Consider the following 20,191-nt stretch of genomic DNA (forward strand, 5'->3'; position numbering starts at 1 on the left):
TTCCTCTATACCTCTAAGAATACGACCTCTTCCCCCTTGCGGTACTAGTCCATCCAACTCTGTCTACTATATTTCGTATTTGAATTATGTTCAAAATATTAAATGTAAAAAATCATCGTGAATCCCTCCTATAGTACACTTATACATCAAGCTATCCACCCGGGCGTGTTGAGACAAGTTTAGATATACTTCATTCATTCAAGGATCAGGCTTTTGGCTTGAAAGATGTTCATTCGGAGAGCACAGATACTTTCAGAACTTTCACCGCAGTTCCAGCACATCGATTACTGACAGACCAACAAAGATAGACTATTGACAGAAGAGTAGTAAGAGATCCATCCCACTGTGGGGCTGGTCAATCGCCCAATCCGCAGTATCCGGGAGCACATTCCATGCAAGACTATCCGCGGAATTTACCCCTTAAGATCGCTCTAGCAATCACAGTGAAGCCAGCCCAAGCATTTGTAAACTACGGTAGAACATGGACAGGCATGTATCGGTAATCGGGGTTCGGAACGGCGAAAATCATGCAACACTAGCCCCATCCGGCAGCCTGTAAATGACCGAAATATGCACAACAGTCCCGACACTACAATGCTATATTACACTTCGATGGCTCCCAAAAAATGTAACGTTCAATTATCCTACCAATACCGTGACTCCAGTGAGACCTTTATCGAACATCTTCTGCGATGACTTCCACTATCCAACTTTCTCCTACCTCTTTGGGCATCTTCAAGGCCGCCGATATTGCCCCAGGTTCGATAGAGAAATGTAACAAGCTCCTGGGCATCAATCATGAAAAATACCACATCTTTTTTCAGAACCCGGCGTTCCATAATCATATGGCCCATAGTCTACTCACCAACCTTTCCTTGGGCGCGACACCTGAGGAACTTGATGACCGGTTTAATGATCTTGTCCCAATCCAGCGCAAGATCCCAGACATTGACCATGCTTTGCTAAAAGAGCTGGGGGATCCGGAGTGCTTTTACAACGCGATTGGTCAAATCCATCAGTACCACACCTTCCTCGAGTTTTTCAAAGGAGAGATTTTGCTTAAAGGATGGAAGGAAGTTCTGCAAGGCTTTCTCTTTGCCCGCACAAAGCTAGCCAACAGGTTGCTAGCGCAGCTCCTGGAGGGTGTTTACCATCCTCTCATCCACCTGGGCTTTGGAGTGGAATTCGAGCAACCAGCAATCATCGCTGAAGCGCTTGCACAAGCTGCCTCGCATGACAGGATGAACATCGAGGACCTGTTTTTCGAAGCAGAGGCTCTCGCCAATAAAGCCAGGGCGCAACAGACTGGAAAACAAAAGCCACTCATCGAATTACTCTCCGAGGTGCGCGCCAGTGAGACTATCCGTAACGGGCCTCGCTGGTCTGACCTTGGGGGAAAGATGAAGAAAGGCGTCATAGGCCGTGCTGGTAATGCGTTGGCCAAGATTGGCGCCCAGTTTGTCATTCCTAACCAGGATTACGAGGATCTAGAGAGACGAACTACTGAGATGATCGGTGTCTGCGCGTATCTGGTAGGTTCCGTGCTACGCAAAGACCGGAAAAGGAAACTCGACTTTTTCGTCATGCATGCCGTCAACAGCAGCATTTTTTGTACTGTCTTGATCCGCCAAGACTGGATCAAACTGGAAGACAAGATAAGATTAGTTGAGTGGAAAGGGAGATTGGACCTAGCATGGTATGCGGCAGAAGGGTGTCCCCCGCTGGACGATGAGGCAATCTCCAGCTACATGGACAGCAGTGAGATGGATTGGCAAGATCTCTTTAGCGCTGCTAGGACGGAGTGTGACGATGGACATGTCTCTAAGTTTGTCCGGGCGCTCAAGCATGGGGAGAATGAGACAAAAATTTACGACGGTGGAGAATGGAGCAACTACTTCCCCATGAAGGGTGATATGTGGCTTAAGTTGGCCAGAATCTGCTTAGATACGACAAAGGGTCTGCTCTGGGAGGTCAAGTGGGTATGGTTTGCGGGATTCAATGAGGCGTGGCAGCGTCCGGATCTTCAACTTTAGAGAGCTCTGCGGCACAGGATATCGGCATTCCTTTTCTTCAATCCATTACATGACTCGTTCAATATCCTAAAACGTCAAACAGTCAGAAAAGGTTCAAGTACTTCTGGTCATAGAGTAATTGATGCGACCAGCACTGCATGCTATCAAGCGTAGAGAGGTGCGCCAGTCCGCCCTAGGAGATAAACCTTGCAAAATCGGAAATGATTTAACATTTAGTGGAAGGGGAGTTTTCTTTAACTCTAAAATCTCAAACAATAAGCTGAAACTGTCTCTCGGCTTCTTATATAAAGAAGACTATCGGGCCACCGTGGGCCTGGATGGTTGGTAACCTCAGAAAGGCTTTTCCTTAGCAGTATGTAATATGGCGGAAATAATGTTCATCGATGTGGTGTAGAACTTTATGACTCCCACATTACTCCCAGATTTTCTCATGGTCGTATTCTGACCAATGGATGTCTGGTTGGATCCCAGCAAACCGCCAGTCTCCATCAACTTTGCGATACCATATAGTGGCCTTGCCATGTGCATGGCCTTTAACTGCAACCTCCTTCAAATCATCGTCTGCGTATTTCTGATGCGCCACCCTCATTTGGTGATATCCTGTAATTTCATCTTCGCTATTCTGAACCCACTTTGTAGCACCGACAAAGTGTTGAGTCTTCAGGCGTTGGTTGCCAAGAACCCTCTCGTTGGATGCCATACCGAGAAACTCTTGCGCCGGCATACTTTCCCAGACCTTGTTGAGAAATGCACTATAGTCTATCTAAAAAAAGGCCAATTAGAAATATTAGCGATCAATAAATCTAAGAGGACCTTGGGTGGACCTACGTGGAGAGTAGGTGCAATACACCTGGAGAGACGATCCCAATCTTTTGTGTCATAGCTCTCGGCCCATTCGTACAAGGTAGCCTGACACCCTAAAAAATCTGGTTTCTTTTAATATCTTTGCCATCATCTCAAGTGAAGCAGGGTCAATTCTACCATGATAATGAGGCTGTTTGCTCATTCTGAAATCTAGCGTGAAAGAGGCCGGAGTGCCACAAATAACAAATCCGTAAAATCCCTGATGCCGGGAGAAAATCAAGTTGAGTAACACTGAGATATCTGTCTTTACACCAATGATATAAATGGTGTATTTGACCTCGGAAGCGTCTCGTGACTTTACTTCTCGGGAGTCATCTCATTTCCCGGGCACCGATGCGGGTCCGCTCGGGCAGTTCGGACAATTGTTATAAAGCAGCTCCGTGAAGTGGACCGAAGTGGACAACTCCAACTGTGAAGCAGTTTATTACGCCTGATTCATCTCTCCGTGGCTTGCGGGGGCTGGGTTTATAGTATAGTCCAAAAAGACAACAGCGCGCACTATAAATCCGAGTCAGAGAACAATCGAAAATTGCCTCTTCTTTTTCTATACAAAACCACAGCAAGAGCCTTAAATTACCTTCTAAACACATAATAATGGCCACCAAGCATATTCCCTATCGCCTAGATAACAAGGTCGCTCTTGTGACTGGTTCTGGTCGGGGCATAGGTGCCGCCATAGCTACAGAGCTGGGCCGTCTGGGTGCGAAGGTCGTTGTCAACTATGCGAACTCGGCAGAATCGGCAGATGAAGTAGTGGCCGAGATTAAAAGCCTTGGCTCTGATGCCGTTGCTTTCAAGGCCGATGTCCGTCAAGTCCCCCAAACCGCAAAGCTCATGGCCGACGCCGTCACCCACTTTGGGGGGGCTTGATATCGTTTGTAGCAACTCGGGCGTTGTCAGCTTTGGACATCTTGCTGACGTGACAGAGGTAAGCGTTTGTCCTAGAGTCCCTGGAATTTCACAGTGGGCATCTATCATGAAAGATTTCAGCAAATGTCAATAGACATCTAACTCCATCGATGGCCATAGGAAGAGTTTGACCGCGTCTTCAGCCTGAATACCCGTGGGCAATTTTTTGTCGCTCGAGAGGCGTATAAAAATCTCAATGAGGGTGGACGTATCATCCTTACGTCTTCTAACACGTCCAAGGATTTCAGTGTGCCCCGACACTCACTATATTCCGGGTCTAAAGGCGCAATTGACTCTTTTGTCCGCATTCTGTCTAAAGACTGTGGAGAGAGAAAGATCACGGTCAATGCTGTGGCCCCTGGTGGGACTGTCACTGACATGTTCCATGATGTCTCTCAATACTATATTCCCAATGGGGAGAAGTACTCAGCGGAGGAACGTCAACAGGTAAGAAACCTTGGGAGAGTTGCCTTCGGCCAGACTCAAGCTCACCAAGTGCCTGTAATTCTAGATGGCAGCACATGCATCCCCTCTAACCCGAAATGGATTTCCTATTGATGTAGCTCGGGTCGTTTGTTTCTTGGCCAGCGATGAGGCGGAGTGGGTCAATGGGAAGATCCTGACCCTGGATGGTGGAGCGGCCTGAAGCATCTCACAGCACCTTTCTCAGTTCAAAGTAACATCAGATTGTTCCAAGGGCCCTAAGTGTACATTGAATACTAATTCTGTACTTCTACAGGACCAATCAATATTCACTCTCGTAATCCACAGGTATCCTAATTCTTTCTATATAGTAAATATAGTCTTCGTGTTCTCTGCCCGCTGAGCTTCCAAGGCATCTCCACATCTAGACTCTATGCCTATGAGCCTATTAGAATAGTATTTCGCTCAGGCTTGGATAAATACGTACAGTACCTTCCTATTTGCAGTGTTTAATTCATTGATTGGCTGATTGGCTGGTCTTCATAACTTGGCTTCTTACACCCGTTTTACTCTACTAGGAATTCGTGGCGCTCGTTTCCGTTTATCGGATGACAGTCATGGCTAAACTTCCTCCGTTTGCTTGAGTTTCTGGGTCGTGCTGATATTTCAACATTGCATTACTTGCAGCTTGAGGCGCGGTCGACATCATCCCCAGTACCCGACGCTCGATTCCCCCAAACGCAGATTGCGGGTATTTCTGTGGAGGATCTGGGGAAGATGACATTTTGGGCTTAGTTTCTGAGAGAGAATTTGTATTCCAAGGTTGCAGATACATTTTCTCTTTCCTTCACATAATGCCATTCAATGAGGCTTACATTTACATTCTCAAGTGCAAGAACTGTTTTACGGAAAACTCTTTATTTGTAGGAAAAGAGCTTGGAAGGGGCCTGATCTCTTGTATATTTATCATTTGCAGGCTAGTATGGCTTCTCAAGGAGTTTTATGGTTTTTATGGTCCCATAGAACGATCACGGGGGGGCCTATCAAGACCGATTGGTGGCCGTATTGCCCCGATATGCAGGTAAATCGCGCGAGTACAATGCTCTTAGTCACCTAACTGACTGCCCGATTCCCCGAAGGTCTAGAATCAATCATGGACAGGATCGGACACCGGGACATAATATTAGCATACTTTAGCCCCACCATAGTAGTTTGACTCTGGTTGCCATTATAAATTATTACCCTAAGAGCTATACTCCCAAGATAACCGACTATCCCCACCCTGGAATGTGACTTCATCTGCTCCATACGCAATGGGTGAAGGAGGATACCAGCAGATCAACAAAAGCTTGAATGCTTGTGCATTCGATGACTACCTGATCGCTCAGCAGTCGCGACTCCCTAAGTTACTCGATGTCGATCAACTTAGTCCCCGCGTTCTCCGTATTCTTGGACAGAATGCCGGCAAGGTAAACGTGATAAGACCCAGATTTCTTGATGTCAAACTGACGATACTTTTGTCATTAGTTCACACTTCAAGGCACAAACACGTATATTCTCGGTACCGGACGGCAGCGGCTCATCATCGACACCGCGCAAGGGTACCGCGCATGGGCGGACTTGATTGAAGAAACATTACATGAGCGATCTATTGAACTATCTCATGTGTTCCTGACGCATTGGCATGGCGATCACACCAAAGGCGTGCCGGACTTGCTCCGCCTGTACCCATACTTGGCTGATGCCGTATACAAGAATTCTCCCGACAACAACCAGCAGCCAATTGAGGACGGTCAAATATTCGCTGTAGAGGGGGCCACGATTCGCGCGGTTCACGCCCCGGGCCACTCGCATGATCATATGTGTTTTGTGCTTGAGGAAGATAACGCCCTGTTTACGGGTGACAACGTGCTCGGGCATGGAACGAGTGCAGTGGAGCATCTTGGCATGTACATGGACGCGCTGCGAAAGATGCAGGCGCAGGGCTGCGTGACGGGGTACCCGGCGCACGGAGCCGTTATATCTGATTTGCCGGGAAAGATTGAGGCGGAAATTGGACAGAAGACGCGCCGCGAGAGGCAGTGCCTCGTCGCGCTAGACCGGCTTCATCGAGAGAAAGGATCGGTTGGACAAGCGGGTAGCGTGACGGTTAGCGAGCTGATTGATACGATTCATGGTCACCAGCTAAACGAACAGGTACGGACGAAGGTAGTAGGCCCGTTCATCGATGAAGTCCTCTGCAAGCTGGCCGAGGATGGCAAAGTAGGATTTTGCGTGCGGAGGGGAGTAAAAAAAAATGGTTTTCCTTGATTACAGGATAATACACGACGTTTAATTATGATGCTGTGAAACAACATTTTGGCATTCAAGTATGGTGCTCTGTACAAATGGATTTTGAAGAATTGTTCTAAAATCAGATCTACTGTCAAGCCGTTTCCCTTTATAATCGAAAAATGCCATGAATCTATCCTCCGGGTCATCAGGTAGGTATTCATATTAGACTCCAATTACAACCATCGCCGGCTGTTCCATATATTCCAAGATTCCATCCATCCCGCCATCAATCTTGCAATCCATCCTGTAAATCCAGCTCATACAGAATGAGACAATATGAGATGATATGCTATGCGCGTCTGCGGGACTTAGGTTCCCGTTGATAATGATTGAAGAGAAATTTTGAGCTTCAGAAAGTCGGGCTTAATACCCCACGGATAGAATACTAGTCATGCTAGCCTTTACTAGGAGTTGCTCCTGTATCCCGTTCTATAAGAAATGTCCCGAGTGGCTAATCAACTATTATCCGAGACCCCAGCGCGCACGAGCTTCCCTGCTTCAGCTTGAATCGGTGAAATACGCCATATGTCACATATAAATATCGGGTTTGGGACCGACCCTTCCTTTGGCCAGTCTGAAAACTGCCGGCATCTGGTTTCATCTGTCCTGTTGGGTATCTATAAATCTGAGCCACATCGCTATATACGCCATCCAGCTCCACATACAGTATGACTGCCTCCCGAGATGTCCAGGCAGCTACGCTGCAGAAATTTATCGACGGGTGGAAAAAGTGGAATGCTGAGGAATGGATGGCCACTTTCGCCGACCACTTCACTCAAATCACTCTCCCCTTTCAGCTTGGTGTTCCCACCAGAACGCGGACACAAGTCGACCAAATTCTTCCCGCTCTCATCGCTACAGTTCAGTCATACGAGGTAAGAGGGATCATCGTCATCGCAAACCTGGGTGTACGCTGATTGGACCTCGTCGAAAAAAAGCTCACAGTTCACCATGTTGTGCACGATCCCGATAGAAACAAAGCAGCAGTATACGCCTTGTCAAAAGGTACCCTTCCATGGGGCCCCTGGCAGCTGGAGTACTCGGTGTTTATCACATTCACGGAAGCGGGTGATAAGGTGGCGGTCCTCGAAGAGATGATGGATTCAGCTTTCCTGCAAGACTTTGGCCCTAAGTTTGCCCAGTTTCTAGAGGATAACGGCGGGCCTGCTGCGGTGGCTGCGAGAGCAAGGTCAACAGCTATGAGCTAGAGGGAGATATATAACGTTTTACTTCTATTAGTCGTGGCATTTGAGAGTAGGCCCTTAGTAGGCTAATATAATAGCCTGGATTGATTGCCTGAATCCTACTAGATAGGTAACTTGAGACAGTGCCCATGTGGACGCTTGATTTTATCCATTGATCAAAGAACCACCATATGGTGTGCATCGTATTAGCTCCAGACTCGTATATTATGAGCTAAACTCATGAAATGCTAATAAAAAGTCTGCTTTGCTTTTCTCATCATTCCATGAGCAGCGTGTCTTTCGGATGAATGATCAATATTCAAGAAAACTATAGTCGACTCTAGATACAAGACGTAGCGCGAGGAAGCAAAAAAAAGATAGCTTCCTCGCATTCAGGAGAGCCCAGATGTGCCATGTGGGTCCGTGTCCTCCACTTAGCGTGTATGCCTCATGGATATCCCTGACAGAGTATTGCGCCTGCGCAAAAAAGAGGCCGATGGATAACAATTTTCTAAGGAAACGTAACCGACTTAATAAATGACTCACTATCAAAGAAGATCTACTGTGGGACGTGGACTGCAAGGGAATAATAGGCAAAATAGCTTAAATTTTGCTTGATGTTGATAAAGTGTGCTTTCAGTAAAAGAGTGGGCTCAATATAGGTGAGAGAAACGGATTGGTATGCTCTACCCGTCACAATAAAGTACCGACTCATAGTGATAATTGAGGATACACGTCATCTGTTCTTTTTAGCGGCATTCTCCGGCCGATTAAATGAGGTCGACAGTGAAACAAGAATTTATTGGCTGGATAACCGGGGGAAATGCAATGCCTCTAAGAGCTGCGTTGAGCTAGTGATTGAATTTTGAACCATTTATAGATAACTTATGGGCGTTTTATTTTTGAGCCCTCATAATTCACAGTTATCACCGCATTAACGCAGGCAAACTGGCTGGCTACAATGCTATAAATACCCGGTCCTTCGCTAGCAGAACATTTGTTCTCAAATATCTATTTGTCATTCTAGGTCTAAAAACGTCAGATGCTTTTGGTCGTCGCTAGCTACTCTTCGGTATGAATGACCTCGAAATCATGCAATGAAGTGGATTGCATTCAAAAAAATTGAAGTGTTGTATTGCACTAGCCTAAATTTTCTCGATATCAAGGTTCTCAAACAGCAAGTCTGTGTGGCTGCTCAGCCATTTTGAATCATGTGAACACGGAAGATGCTCGATATCAGCCCCGGCCCCGCCATTACTCTAAGAATCCCATTAAATGGACTTTGCAGGGTCTGCAATGGTCAAAAACTCCGATCACGGTGAGTTAAAACTTGCCTTCATAAGCTATCTACTGATGATTGATTATAGATAGATTTCCTCCTCTACATAGCCACCTTGGCCTTGCCAGAATGCAGTAGGCTGCAACGGCTTACAACGTAAGCCTATACCATTACGAAGATCCGAAGAACAGATGTATGGTGCTGACAGCCCGCTTTATACATAGATAGCGAACCTCTTATCGCGAGTCGCTCAATGTCATATAAGTCATCCTGTGCGCTGCTACTGCCCATTCCAACGCCCGGTACTGCATATTGAATCTCAGTACGAGCGCTAACTGTTTGTGGCTCCTTATTCTTCAGGAATAGCTGCTGGTATTCCTTTGCGATCGTGGGGCAAATATCTATATGACACTCAACATGATCGAGCTATATTTTCCCGTTGTCCTTGAAACCAGGCCATGGGCACCAACCTGATGGGCCAAGCCACTGGCTTCCAGTGCACTTGCAGCTTTGTTGTTTCTCAAGACTTGATTGAAACGCTCACTTCGCCTGGCGTATTACCAAACCCAATTCAAGAAGGCTTGAGTTCCTCCATTTAGCGATACGGTAGCGTTTCAATTTGCTTTCATTCCCCCAGCATTAACTTGTCGATAGAATGTGAATTGTCACTGCATTAGGAACTTACCGTATTCTACCGGCTATGAACCCCTTGTCCACATCCAATCCAAAGCCTTATCGGCAGCCATGGCCCGGTCTTATACTAGACCGACTGAGGTATTGCAGCATCCGGCGATAACAAAGAGAAGCCTAACATTGATTATGCCTCGCCAAAATAGTCGTTCTCAAGCACCCTTTATCATTCTGGTTTCAATTCCATAGGACGCTTTTCTTCTCTACTGGCTACTCTTGGGTATGTACTGACTTAGAAGTCATGCATCTATAATCAAAGTCATCTTTTGTATCACACTAACTTATCATTTCTAGCGCTGAAGTCTTCAGGCAGCAAGTGAGTGTGGCTGCCTCATAGTCTGAAATCATGCTAACGTGGAATATGCCAAGATCGGTTCCCCACTACTATCGCTCTAGGGAAAAATTCTTGAATGACCTCTAATGATCGAATATACGAGTACGGTGAGATATGGTTCCTTCATGAGGTAACCGCCGATGAGGAATGATAGGTCAAAGTCATCCCTTACACAGCCGCTCCACACATGCCAGAATCAGAATGCAGCGAACAACAATAGCTCGACGTAAGTTCTTATGAGCAGTAAAATGGAGAGTATTGTCCTGTGCTAATGGCTCCCTGTTTTAGAAGATAGACGTTCGATCACAAGCCCCTTGGTCTCCTTTAAGTCATCCAGGTGCGTTGCCTCTGATAAATTCCATGGCTAAGGCTGTATTTTAGATTCGTGCGGGTTTTAAACCAATTTTTTGAAGTACTCTCATCCATCCTAACAGATCGCTGATGCCTCTTTCTAGTTATAGAACTGTGGTTATCACCACGGCCTCACACTTTACGACTACAGGAGAATAAATCCGACATACGCCAACTTTGTTGGGGTTACCGCTCGATTGTTTGGGAGAATAAAACCCGGCTCATTTGACTAATACGTAAATATCGAATCTTCCGGGACACAGCCAAGTCCGGAAGATCCTATTTTGAGCATCATATATAACTACACGATTCAAGAAGATAATAAGGTAAGATCAGTATCTCTGCGCACCAATGTAATATTTCTCATCAAATTATGCAGACCTCTAGCTTTGGAAATCCCAGCAGTGGAAAGGTACCTATCAAAGCAATTGCGAAGCGAGATGTCTCGGGAGATAGTGAGAAGAAGACAGGGTATTTAGTCCTTTGGTGCCCATGGGAAAGCTTGGATCGAATGGGAAGGAGTATCCAATCTCTGAATGAATGAATTCGAAGCTTTGACAGGGAATATAGTTGGATATACATAAAATGGCAAATAATGTTGACTTTCAATGAACGGGCACCGGAAGCGTCGGTATTCAGTCGAAAGATGCTAGATCCCTGCGGAATGATACAAAAGAAGTAAGTGAGGGTTATTTAACAGCTACCGGCACACTCTCAATGAGGCAAGATATAACAGCGAGGGCGGCGGACACAAACGAAGAGAACTAAAAGATAATCGATTGGAATGTTTTACTGCAGGCAGGAATTCGCGGCGAAATATTCAGTGCCATATATAGAAAACTCTTTGCAGGCTTTCTTAAACTTAGGATAGAAAGTCACGAAAAGTCCTATAGATTTCCACAAATAACATCAGCACACACACGAGAGATCCATATTAAAAGTTTTGTAAGCGCTAGTCACATTGCTACAAAGGTAGATTTAGTATAGAAACAAAGAGACAAAGATTATCAAAGGTCTCATAATTATCACTCTTCCTACAGTCTCTTTAAATCGTACTTGAATAGCATACCGACTTCGAGATTATCGCTGTCTTTGAAAAATATTATGCCCCGGTTAAGCAAATTTGTGCTCTCTCCCAGCAAGATCACTCTGATTTGAAATTAGGATAAGTTGAAAAAGTATAATGTCTTGGTCGATTCCTTCCTTAATTCTCAACTAAAAATCATCAGATTGTTCTCGAAGAAGTATTTCAATACATTCTCCTCGCTATGTTTCAGAGAATTCACTAACTTGAACGCATTTTTGCTCGGAAATGTAGGATAAAGACGCTGCGTTGCGAATGCGCAATATATCCGTTATTTCATCAATCAATAATTGGCCAATCTCACCGTAATCATGTTTGATCATTGATACTTGTATTCCGACCATTTTCTTGGTTATTGGGCTGTGCGCTATAGCAAGTTGAACCTGACGCAAAAATAACAGAATAGAATCTTTGGCGCGGAGGGCGAAACAATGGGTGATAAGTTTGATTACATAATAATCACTGGTCAGCTCAGGCCGGTCAGGGGCGTGCTCAATTCTACTCAGGGAGCAAAAGCGGCGAGGGGGGTGAGCACTAGGATGGAAGGAGAGCGCCAAGGGTTGCCGGACAAACTCCGATAATGCCATTCTATTTGAATGCTTGCTTTTTATTCGTAGCCAAGTATATGCCAAGTTTGTGGATTAGAGTAATACGAGCATACTAAATCAAACATGGAAACACGGGGGCAATATCCGTGGTCACGGTAGAGCAATAGACGGCGGATAGCCTACCCGGGATCGCGGCAATTCAACTTCGACTTCGTTCTCGCGTCCACATAGTTGCGAAATACATATAAAAGGGAGAATAATTCCGTTGTCGATCAATCTATTATAATCAGCAGATTACAGAAAACTTCAAGAAGTTCCACAAATATTGTTCTACCAAAGCTATACTATTAGTATATATTACCTACCACTTAACAATGGCTAGCCTCCCATCCAAAATGCGAGGAATCATCCAACCAAACGCCAATTCAAAAGACCTCTCACTCACCACTCTACCAACTCCAACAATCAACCCATCCCTAGGCGAACATCTAATCCAGGTCAAAGCATGCGCTCCCTGCGCCGGAGAACTCCTCTGGCCAAAGAACTTCCCCCCACCAAGTCCACGCGAGTTAATTCCCTGCCCGGACGTCGCAGGAGTAATTATCTCAGGACCGACCGATTCGCCATTCCAAGCTGGCGATGAAGTCTTCGCGCGCACGAATTACACCCGGCCCGGCAATGCGCGAGATCTCACCGTCGGGGTTACGGGTGAATTGGCGCATAAACCCAAGGCTCTGAGCTGGGTTGCGGCGGCCGCGGTGCCGGTCTCTGCCGAGACGGCATGGCAGATTCTTTTCATTCATGCGGGGATTGCGGCTGAGGCGGAGGTTGATTTTGAGACGGCGAAGGAAGCGTGGAAGGGGAAGAGGGTGCTTGTGACTGCTGCTTCGGGGGGGTGTTGGGATGTGGGTTGTTCAGTTGGCTGCTCTGCTTGGTGCCGAGGTCGTGGGTACCTGTGGTGCTGCGAATGTTGCGCTTGTGAAGGCTCTTGGTGCGAAGGAGGTGCTTGATTATCGGTCTACTAATATCCGCGAGTGGGCGGAGGATCCGGCGAAGAAGGTGGATGTTGTTATTGATTGTATTGGGAGACAGTCGCTTGAGGATGCTTGGTGGGCGGTTCGCAATGGCGGTGTGGTTCTTAGTATTTTCCAGCCACCGAAACAGGTTTGCCCGGCGGAATATAAAGGGACGGGTGTGAAGGATGTGTTCTTTGTGATGGAACCTGTTAGAAGACATCTGGAGAGTATCGCGAAGCTGATTGAGCTTGGTAGCTGTCGTGGTATGGTGGATAGTGTATGGCCCTTGGAGCAGTATGAGGAAGCGTTCAAGAGAATGGACGGAGGGCATGCGAGAGGTAAAATTGTTTTTGATTTGTCTCTGAATCAGTAACTTGAAGGTTCCAAGTTAGGGTGTACCTAGTATAAGTTTTGAAATTGATGCTTTGGTGATATATGAACATTGGATTGATTACTTCGTGCTTTTTATGTTAGCAAAACTTTGCAAGTCATCCACCTTTATCAATTTCCAGCACTATGTTCAAAGCCAGGTATTCATATTCGTGAATTGGAAGAAAAACACTATGCAAACAAGCATCATAGATATCGTCTAGTCATACATGCGCAATAGAGACCGAAACCCTAGAACCCACTTTTCCCAACTCATGGAACGCCAAACTCATCAACTGCAAAATAAACATTCGAACCATCTCACTCCTCGTCATCCTCGTTCTGCTCGGGCGGATTCGGTGAAAACGAATCCTGTATTCTCTCCGCCTCCAAAGCAGTGATCGCGCGTCGCAACTCATCTTCTCCAACGATGATTGTTCCAGCGCGCGCTGTACTCAGGAAACTAATCTCGAATAAATCCGCAGACAGATCCACATCAGGTTTAAGATGGTGGGTCGGTGCAAGAGAGTGAGCCCCTTTCGATGACTTCTTATCCGGACTATGGCCATTTTCCAAATTCAGGCGAGCTCCGAATGAATCAAAAAGCGCAGGCACAGATCCGACTGTGCTGCTGTCACCACTAGTTCCAAGACCTGGCTCAATGTCTTTATATAGGGGTATCGTTTCCGCTGCCTCGGCGAGTCGTCCAGCCACGCCACATACGATACCTGAAGCTTCGAGGGGTAAATCACGGAGATCCAGCATAATGGGAATAAGATAGTCTTCCTTTGAGCCGAGTAAAAGACCCGAGCCGTTTTCGTAGCCCCTGTGGGGACTGGAGGGCTCTGCAAAGCGAGGGAGGAGTCGTTTTTCTAGAAGAAGGGATGCGGCCGGATCAAGGGATGCTTGGGTAAGAGAGAGGAAGCGTGGACTGTCGAGAAGAAGGACGGTTGTGATGGCATCTCGAAGAATAGACATGGAGCTTTCTTCGCTACCATATCCGAATTGATGATGGGCTGCGCATTGCACAAGACGCAGGGTTTCATCGACATAAGGCGTAATTTTGCGTTTGCGTAGGTTTTCGAATGTACGTGTTTGAAGCTCTGATATCGTGGATGGAGGTGGGGTTCCTGGTGGCGTGGCGTCACTTGGGTGGCGCTCTGTTCGAGGAGATGTCGGGCTTAATGGGGTCATAAAGGCAGCGGTTGAATCTTGAAACTGAAAGCCTCTGCTTTCCAGAGCAGCGACGACACTGCCTTTGCTGTTCAAGGGGACTATGATATAGTCTGAGAAATATGTTGAAATGAAAAAGATGGAGCTGGTGACGAGTCAGTTTGTTTCTTCCATTTTTCTGATTCATGTCGCTTCACATACATTCCGGCCATAGCGAGCGGGCTGGTCAATTCCAAAACTCGTTTCCCAGCCTCCAATCCCTGGCCGATGACCTGCATCGCAATATAATCATTGTCACTGACATCGAGCTCAGAATCGAGGGATTTATCTAATCCGCTCAGCTGTTGTCTCAAGGGTGTGAAATATTTTTCAACCAAGCGGCGAGGACATATCACAGATACTTCCACGGGCGTGATGGAAATGTTCAAAAAGGCGGGGGGGCTTGTACCCGGAACCTTCTTCCGAGGTTGTTTCTCCATCGATGGATGCGTCTTCTTCCTTTGTCTCGTCGAGGGGCTCGAGCTCGTCAAAGACTAATCTCAATACCGACTGGAGGAAGTATGGATATAAGTCTAGTGGAATGTGCACCAGTGCAAGACGTTCCGCCTAGACAAAGAAGATATTTAATTAGTGAACTCGGATCATTAACTATGAGCTTGAACCAGATACTAACCAAAAAATGCACTTGCGCATCGATCAGCGTCATTGGTTGATCCATGATGAGCCCCACTGAGTATGGCGGGAATAGCTTAAGTGGGATCGAAGTGGTGTATAGAACAACGCGATACAGAGAGTCGACCTCGATCTCGACCCCAGAGTTCAGAGTTCCGAGTTCAGATGCCTAAGTTCTGGAGAGAACAAAGCGAGGGGGAGGAATAAGGCGGGGTTCGATGGTCACGTTCTGGTCGGAGTTGTCAGGTTGGATGGGGCTTTTTGCAGGGCTTTTTTCATCTTTTGGACGGGCCCATTGAATGACAAGAGGGCGATTACGCCATTGACGTGATCGCTCACGGGTGCAATTGCGACAGGATCAACGCCATACAACAGAATGAGCACGAGAGAGAATGGGGGAAATGCTTGGAATTGGGAATTCCTTGAAAATTTCAACGGTTAGGAATGTGTTGGATGAGTCAAGTTCTCAGAATATGAGAGGGAAGAAAAAGTGGAAAAAGAAAAGAAAAGAAACGGCGAGAGGTTGATGAAGAGGAGAAGAAGGCAGACAAGAAGAAGCAAAGAAAGGTCTTCCTTCCCCGCTCATCCATCCATCCATCACTCATCATTCCTCTTCACAACTCAAACTTTTCCACCCCATTTTGATGCCTTATCATGGACCACTGTTACCAAATCTCTTCATGCAACCTCGTCCGCTTTATCTCGTCCCATCTTTCTCCACAGCTTATCGACTGGCCCCGCGCCTAACGCGGGCCCGCACGGACAGTGTCATGCAGCTGTGCCTGAACTCCCTGGGGAGCCCCTGGTGGAATATGATCTTCTTCGTTTCTCTACTGCTGTCACAGGGCATCATCTTTGCGGGGATCTGTGCCATTTCGCCAATGAGGCGTAGCTGATTTCCCAATCTGCCCGGCCCCACGTCTAAGTCCCATTGATCGACCGGATACTACTACTAGTATGCTATGCACCCGCTTACACTCGGTCGGGATATTTTCTTGCATGTATATTCTCGTCCGTCAAGCCTACAGGTACATGAGATATACATACACTGCCCACGGTGCTGCCACGAAAATCTTTAACTTTGGTTCTTTTTCCTCGACCCACATCGCCATCGGTCGACAACCCCCAAATTGGACGAAGAGGGGCAAAACTATATGATCGTCACACTATCCACAAACTCCCCAGTGGTCGCTTGGTCCTCCAAACCAAGTCCGATAAGAGAATCGGACGTGGCAACCATCCCAAGTGGAGCTGGCAAACCAACGCCCCTCGGGAGTCTGTGTCTGCCCCGCTGATGCGATCAAAAAGGCGTTCTTAAAGTCGCCGCGATGACCTCAGCTTACAAGGATACTATATCCAGCCCTGGATGCAGGGCCTTCATCACGATTGGTTACTAGTAGGCTGGCAGAGGACAGAGGCATATACAGATCGGGCGGCCGTTCCCCCGCGTGTGATAATTTTGACTGCCTCTTTTCAGATCGGAAAAATGTCATCACTCGACTACCGTAGTAGTCCTGAAACGTCCCACCAATCCGGCCATATACTTCGATTTCGAATCAAGACTTCGGAAGCCATGTGAAGATGCTTTAATTTCCAATCTGTTTATAATTCACGGGGGGCTGTCGACTCGGCATGCGGCCCCTTGCGTGAACTGACCGGGCCGTGGCCAAGGAGGGCGATTCATCTACATGCCGACCCTCTGGAAACCCACTGGCGGAATGCCTCGGCAGGGACCAGAGCCTAACCCTTGATGTCGAAGGACTCGCGCTACCCATTCAAGCCTTTGTTTGTCTGAACGCAGAGAAAGGGTTCATTAGATTGGCATTGCAGAGGGTATGGAAATGGATACTGGATCTCAAAACAATGGCCCCCTGGTGCAGATCGATTTTACACTGGTTCAAGTTAAAGGAAGGAATTCCCCCATGTCGCGCCCTCATTCATTTCGATAACACCCAGCAAAAAGTCGATCACTCGTTTCGTCGACACATTCGTTTTTTTTCTCGTTTCTTTTCCACTGCATTATTGCTATTTCCTGTCGACGTCCAACTAACCTGTCGGCCACCACTTCAGAGGATTTAATTATCTCTCTGGGTTGGAGTCGATCGTCATTCGTTTTATAAACCGCCTCAATGGGCAAGTTTAATGTTTTTCTCTTGGCGGGCTTAGCCGCCAAGTTGGTTGCAGCTAAGGACGTCCATCTTGACTGGAACGTCACCTGGGTCAATGCCTCGCCCGACGGATTCGAGCGACCTGTGATCGGTATCAACGATCAATGGCCCTGTCCCCAGGTTGATGTGGAAGTTGGAGACCGAGTGATTGTCGATGTTTATAACGGACTGGGCAATCAGTCTACTGGCATCCACTGGCATGGCTTCCGCCAATATGGCACCGGTGTCATGGACGGCAGCACTTCTGTCACCCAATGCCCCATTCCTCCTGGACAACACATGCAGTATCACTTCGACGTGAGTATAACCTAATAACATTGAGAGACGGTGATTCTGATGACACAAATAGGTCAACCAAACTGGAACTTACTGGTACCACTCGCACAACATGGGCCAGTACCCTGATGGATTCCGCGGGGCATTCATTGTCCATGACCCCAAGCCTCCTTTCCAATACGACGAGGAGATCACTTTGACTATGAGCGACTGGTACCACGAGCAGATGCCTAATCTTCTCAACCAATACCAGTCCGTAGAAAATGCTAAAGCTGGCGGATTCGAACCCATTCCTGATTCTGCCCTTATCAACGATTCTTCCAACACCAAGATCAAGGTTGTTCCCGGAAAGACATATCTTGTTCACATTATCTGTCTTGGAAACTGGCCTGGTCACGCTTGGGTCATCGATGGCCACGAGATGACCGTTGTTGAGGTGGATGGTGTATACGTTGATCCGTACCCGGCTGGGGACAAAATGCTGCGCGTCGCTCCCGGCCAGCGCATGGGTGTCCTCATCCACACCAAGCCAGATGCCAGCCAAAACTTCGCTATCTGGGATACCATGGACATCAACATGATGTTCTTCTATGAAGGCCGCTCCATCCCGCCCGGGTACAACCCTAATGCCACTGCCTGGCTTGTGTACGACGAGGCTAAGCCTTTGCCTCCTCCCCCGGATATCCACCAGTTGGATCCATCTCAATTTGTTGACGACCTCGACTTCGTTCCCGTCGATAAGGAGCGTCTTCTTCAGCCTATGCACCACCAGATTATCTTGGATACCTCCGACACCATCGTCGATGGTGTTAAGCGCTACACTATCAACAACAAAACTTACATCCCACAGGATGTCCCCACTCTATACACAGCCAACACTATTGGATCGAATTTCTCGTCTAATCCTGAAGTGTATGGACAAGTCAACCCGTTCGTTGTGAAGTATGGCGAGATCGTGGAGGTTGTTATCAACAACCACCACAACAACCTTCACCCGTGGCATTTGCATGGTCACCAGTTCCAGGTTGTGCAGCGCAGTGAGGTTAATGGCGGTCTCTTTACTGGCGCCTACTGGCAAAACATTTCCCACACCCCCGTTCGTCGTGATACCATTATGGTGCAGAACAATGGTCATGCAGTGATTCGCTTCCGCGCTGACAATCCTGGTGTGTGGCTTCTACACTGCCATGTTGAATGGCATGTTGAGGCAGGTCTGACTGCCACTATCATTGAAGCCCCCGAGACATTCCCTCAGTCTCAGAAAGCGCCCCCCCAAGAGCCACTACGAGGTCTGTGCTGCCTACCCTGACCCCAGCAATGGCAATGCAGCTGGAAAGCATGGTCTCGATCTTACAGGTGCTCATACAAAGATCACACCTGGTGACAATGGTGCGATGTACCCAGAGGGTGCGAAGCCCGTCCCAGCACTCTCATCTGCTGCACCCCCTCTGGCCGAGCCTAGCACTGCTCCTCCACCAGCTCCCCCCCGCACAAACCAGCGCTGCTCCCTCGCCTCCTGCCCCGGCACAGCCTGACACCCAGCCACCACCGCCGGAGCAGCCCCCGGCCCCCAAGCCTACCCACCCCAACGGGCCCCCTCCTTTCCAGCCACCTGCACCCAAACCTGCTGCCCCCAAGCCTACTGCCGAGCAGCCTGCCCCCAAGCCAGCTCCTGTAAAGCCAGCGGCTCAGCAGCCTGCTCCCCACCAGCAGCCCGCTCCCCAACAGCAACCTGCTCCCCACCAGCAACCTGCTCCAGCTCAGGCCCAGCCCATCCCTGTTTCTGAGCCTGTTGTTGCTGAGCCTGTTCCTGTGGCTGAGTACTATCCTCAGCCTGAAGAACAGAACGAGCCCATCTACGCTTCTGAGACTGATGACTCGGGACCATGGCCACAGCCAAATACCGACCATGCCCATGGACAGATTGGTGATGGATCGGACGGTGTGCCGCCTATCGTCGGGCACACTGATGATACCAAGGGCCCCTGGCCCAATCCCCACACCAACAATGGCTATGCCGAGGTGGGTGGTCACAAGATCAAGGCTCCGGAAGACACCTACCCCGATCTTCCTAAGGATTACCAGTACTGGGGTCAGTTTGAACGCGAGCAGTAGATTTTCTCGTCTCTCATTTCCAAAGAGGCTGTATATTAGCTTCTTGTCTACCTAATGTTTACTTGACTTTGGGTATATTCTAATCCTAATCCACGAAAATGAAAGTGGTTGGCTTTATTCTATTCTCCTTGTAATCTATAATAACCTGAACAAGAGCCTTGTCTTCCGCCCTTCATGCTTCTGACTCTTCAATGCAACCCTATCGTAGACCTCGGGAAGTGCTACTAGTATGCACGCGACGCCCGCCGCAAGCGGCCATCCCAGCCATCTATCCAGGTACCACATTCCACACCCCTTGCCGAGCCACAAGCTTCACCACAAAAGATTCAGGGAAGGTCACGATCTGTCTACAGCAATAAGAGGTCCAAG

At 47.8% G+C, this 20,191-nt stretch overlaps 8 protein-coding genes across 8 annotated transcripts; 6 read left to right on the top strand and 2 right to left on the bottom strand.

The window, feature by feature from the left end:
• Positions 1-692: 692 nt before the first annotated feature.
• tpcI (questin oxygenase tpcI) lies at positions 693-2,033 on the top strand (the record flags this gene model as incomplete). The annotated part of the gene is made up of 1 exon (XM_057106627.1): positions 693-2,033. One exon carries the CDS (start codon positions 693-695, stop codon positions 2,031-2,033), a length of 1,341 nt encoding a protein of 446 aa, XP_056955844.1.
• A 412-nt stretch (positions 2,034-2,445) lies between these two features.
• Positions 2,446-3,039, bottom strand: N7533_009978 (uncharacterized protein; the record flags this gene model as incomplete). Its single annotated transcript, XM_057106628.1, has 3 exons — positions 2,446-2,796; positions 2,862-2,950; positions 3,015-3,039. The coding sequence occupies 3 exons, from the start codon at positions 3,037-3,039 to the stop codon at positions 2,446-2,448; spliced, it is 465 nt and encodes a 154-aa protein (XP_056955845.1).
• Positions 3,040-3,491: 452 nt separating this feature from the next.
• Positions 3,492-4,452, top strand: N7533_009979 (uncharacterized protein; the record flags this gene model as incomplete). The annotated part of the gene is made up of 3 exons (XM_057106629.1): positions 3,492-3,743; positions 3,927-4,253; positions 4,318-4,452. 3 exons carry the CDS (start codon positions 3,492-3,494, stop codon positions 4,450-4,452), a joined length of 714 nt encoding a protein of 237 aa, XP_056955846.1.
• A 1,090-nt stretch (positions 4,453-5,542) lies between these two features.
• On the top strand, positions 5,543-6,539 carry tpcB (metallo-beta-lactamase type thioesterase tpcB; the record flags this gene model as incomplete). The annotated part of the gene is made up of 2 exons (XM_057106630.1): positions 5,543-5,698; positions 5,757-6,539. 2 exons carry the CDS (start codon positions 5,543-5,545, stop codon positions 6,537-6,539), a joined length of 939 nt encoding a protein of 312 aa, XP_056955847.1.
• Positions 6,540-7,231: 692 nt separating this feature from the next.
• Positions 7,232-7,771, top strand: N7533_009981 (nuclear transport factor 2 family protein; the record flags this gene model as incomplete). Its single annotated transcript, XM_057106631.1, has 2 exons — positions 7,232-7,438; positions 7,502-7,771. The coding sequence occupies 2 exons, from the start codon at positions 7,232-7,234 to the stop codon at positions 7,769-7,771; spliced, it is 477 nt and encodes a 158-aa protein (XP_056955848.1).
• Positions 7,772-12,407: 4,636 nt separating this feature from the next.
• Positions 12,408-13,422, top strand: N7533_009982 (NADP-dependent oxidoreductase; the record flags this gene model as incomplete). The annotated part of the gene is given in 2 exon segments (XM_057106632.1): positions 12,408-12,938; positions 12,952-13,422. The coding sequence occupies 2 exon segments, from the start codon at positions 12,408-12,410 to the stop codon at positions 13,420-13,422; spliced, it is 1,002 nt and encodes a 333-aa protein (XP_056955849.1).
• Positions 13,423-13,739: 317 nt separating this feature from the next.
• Positions 13,740-15,297, bottom strand: N7533_009983 (ACT domain-containing protein; the record flags this gene model as incomplete). The annotated part of the gene is made up of 4 exons (XM_057106633.1): positions 13,740-14,736; positions 14,793-14,919; positions 14,993-15,197; positions 15,265-15,297. 4 exons carry the CDS (start codon positions 15,295-15,297, stop codon positions 13,740-13,742), a joined length of 1,362 nt encoding a protein of 453 aa, XP_056955850.1.
• A 2,095-nt stretch (positions 15,298-17,392) lies between these two features.
• Positions 17,393-19,822, top strand: abr1 (multicopper oxidase abr1; the record flags this gene model as incomplete). The annotated part of the gene is made up of 4 exons (XM_057106634.1): positions 17,393-17,728; positions 17,781-18,996; positions 19,064-19,114; positions 19,170-19,822. 4 exons carry the CDS (start codon positions 17,393-17,395, stop codon positions 19,820-19,822), a joined length of 2,256 nt encoding a protein of 751 aa, XP_056955851.1.
• Between the last annotated feature and the right edge of the window lie 369 nt (positions 19,823-20,191).

This window comes from Penicillium manginii (assembly GCF_028828005.1).
Source record: "Penicillium manginii strain IBT 31320 chromosome Unknown utg000007l:1.0-2284322.0:1.0-2285126.0, whole genome shotgun sequence".
Taxonomy (NCBI): domain Eukaryota; kingdom Fungi; phylum Ascomycota; class Eurotiomycetes; order Eurotiales; family Aspergillaceae; genus Penicillium; species Penicillium manginii.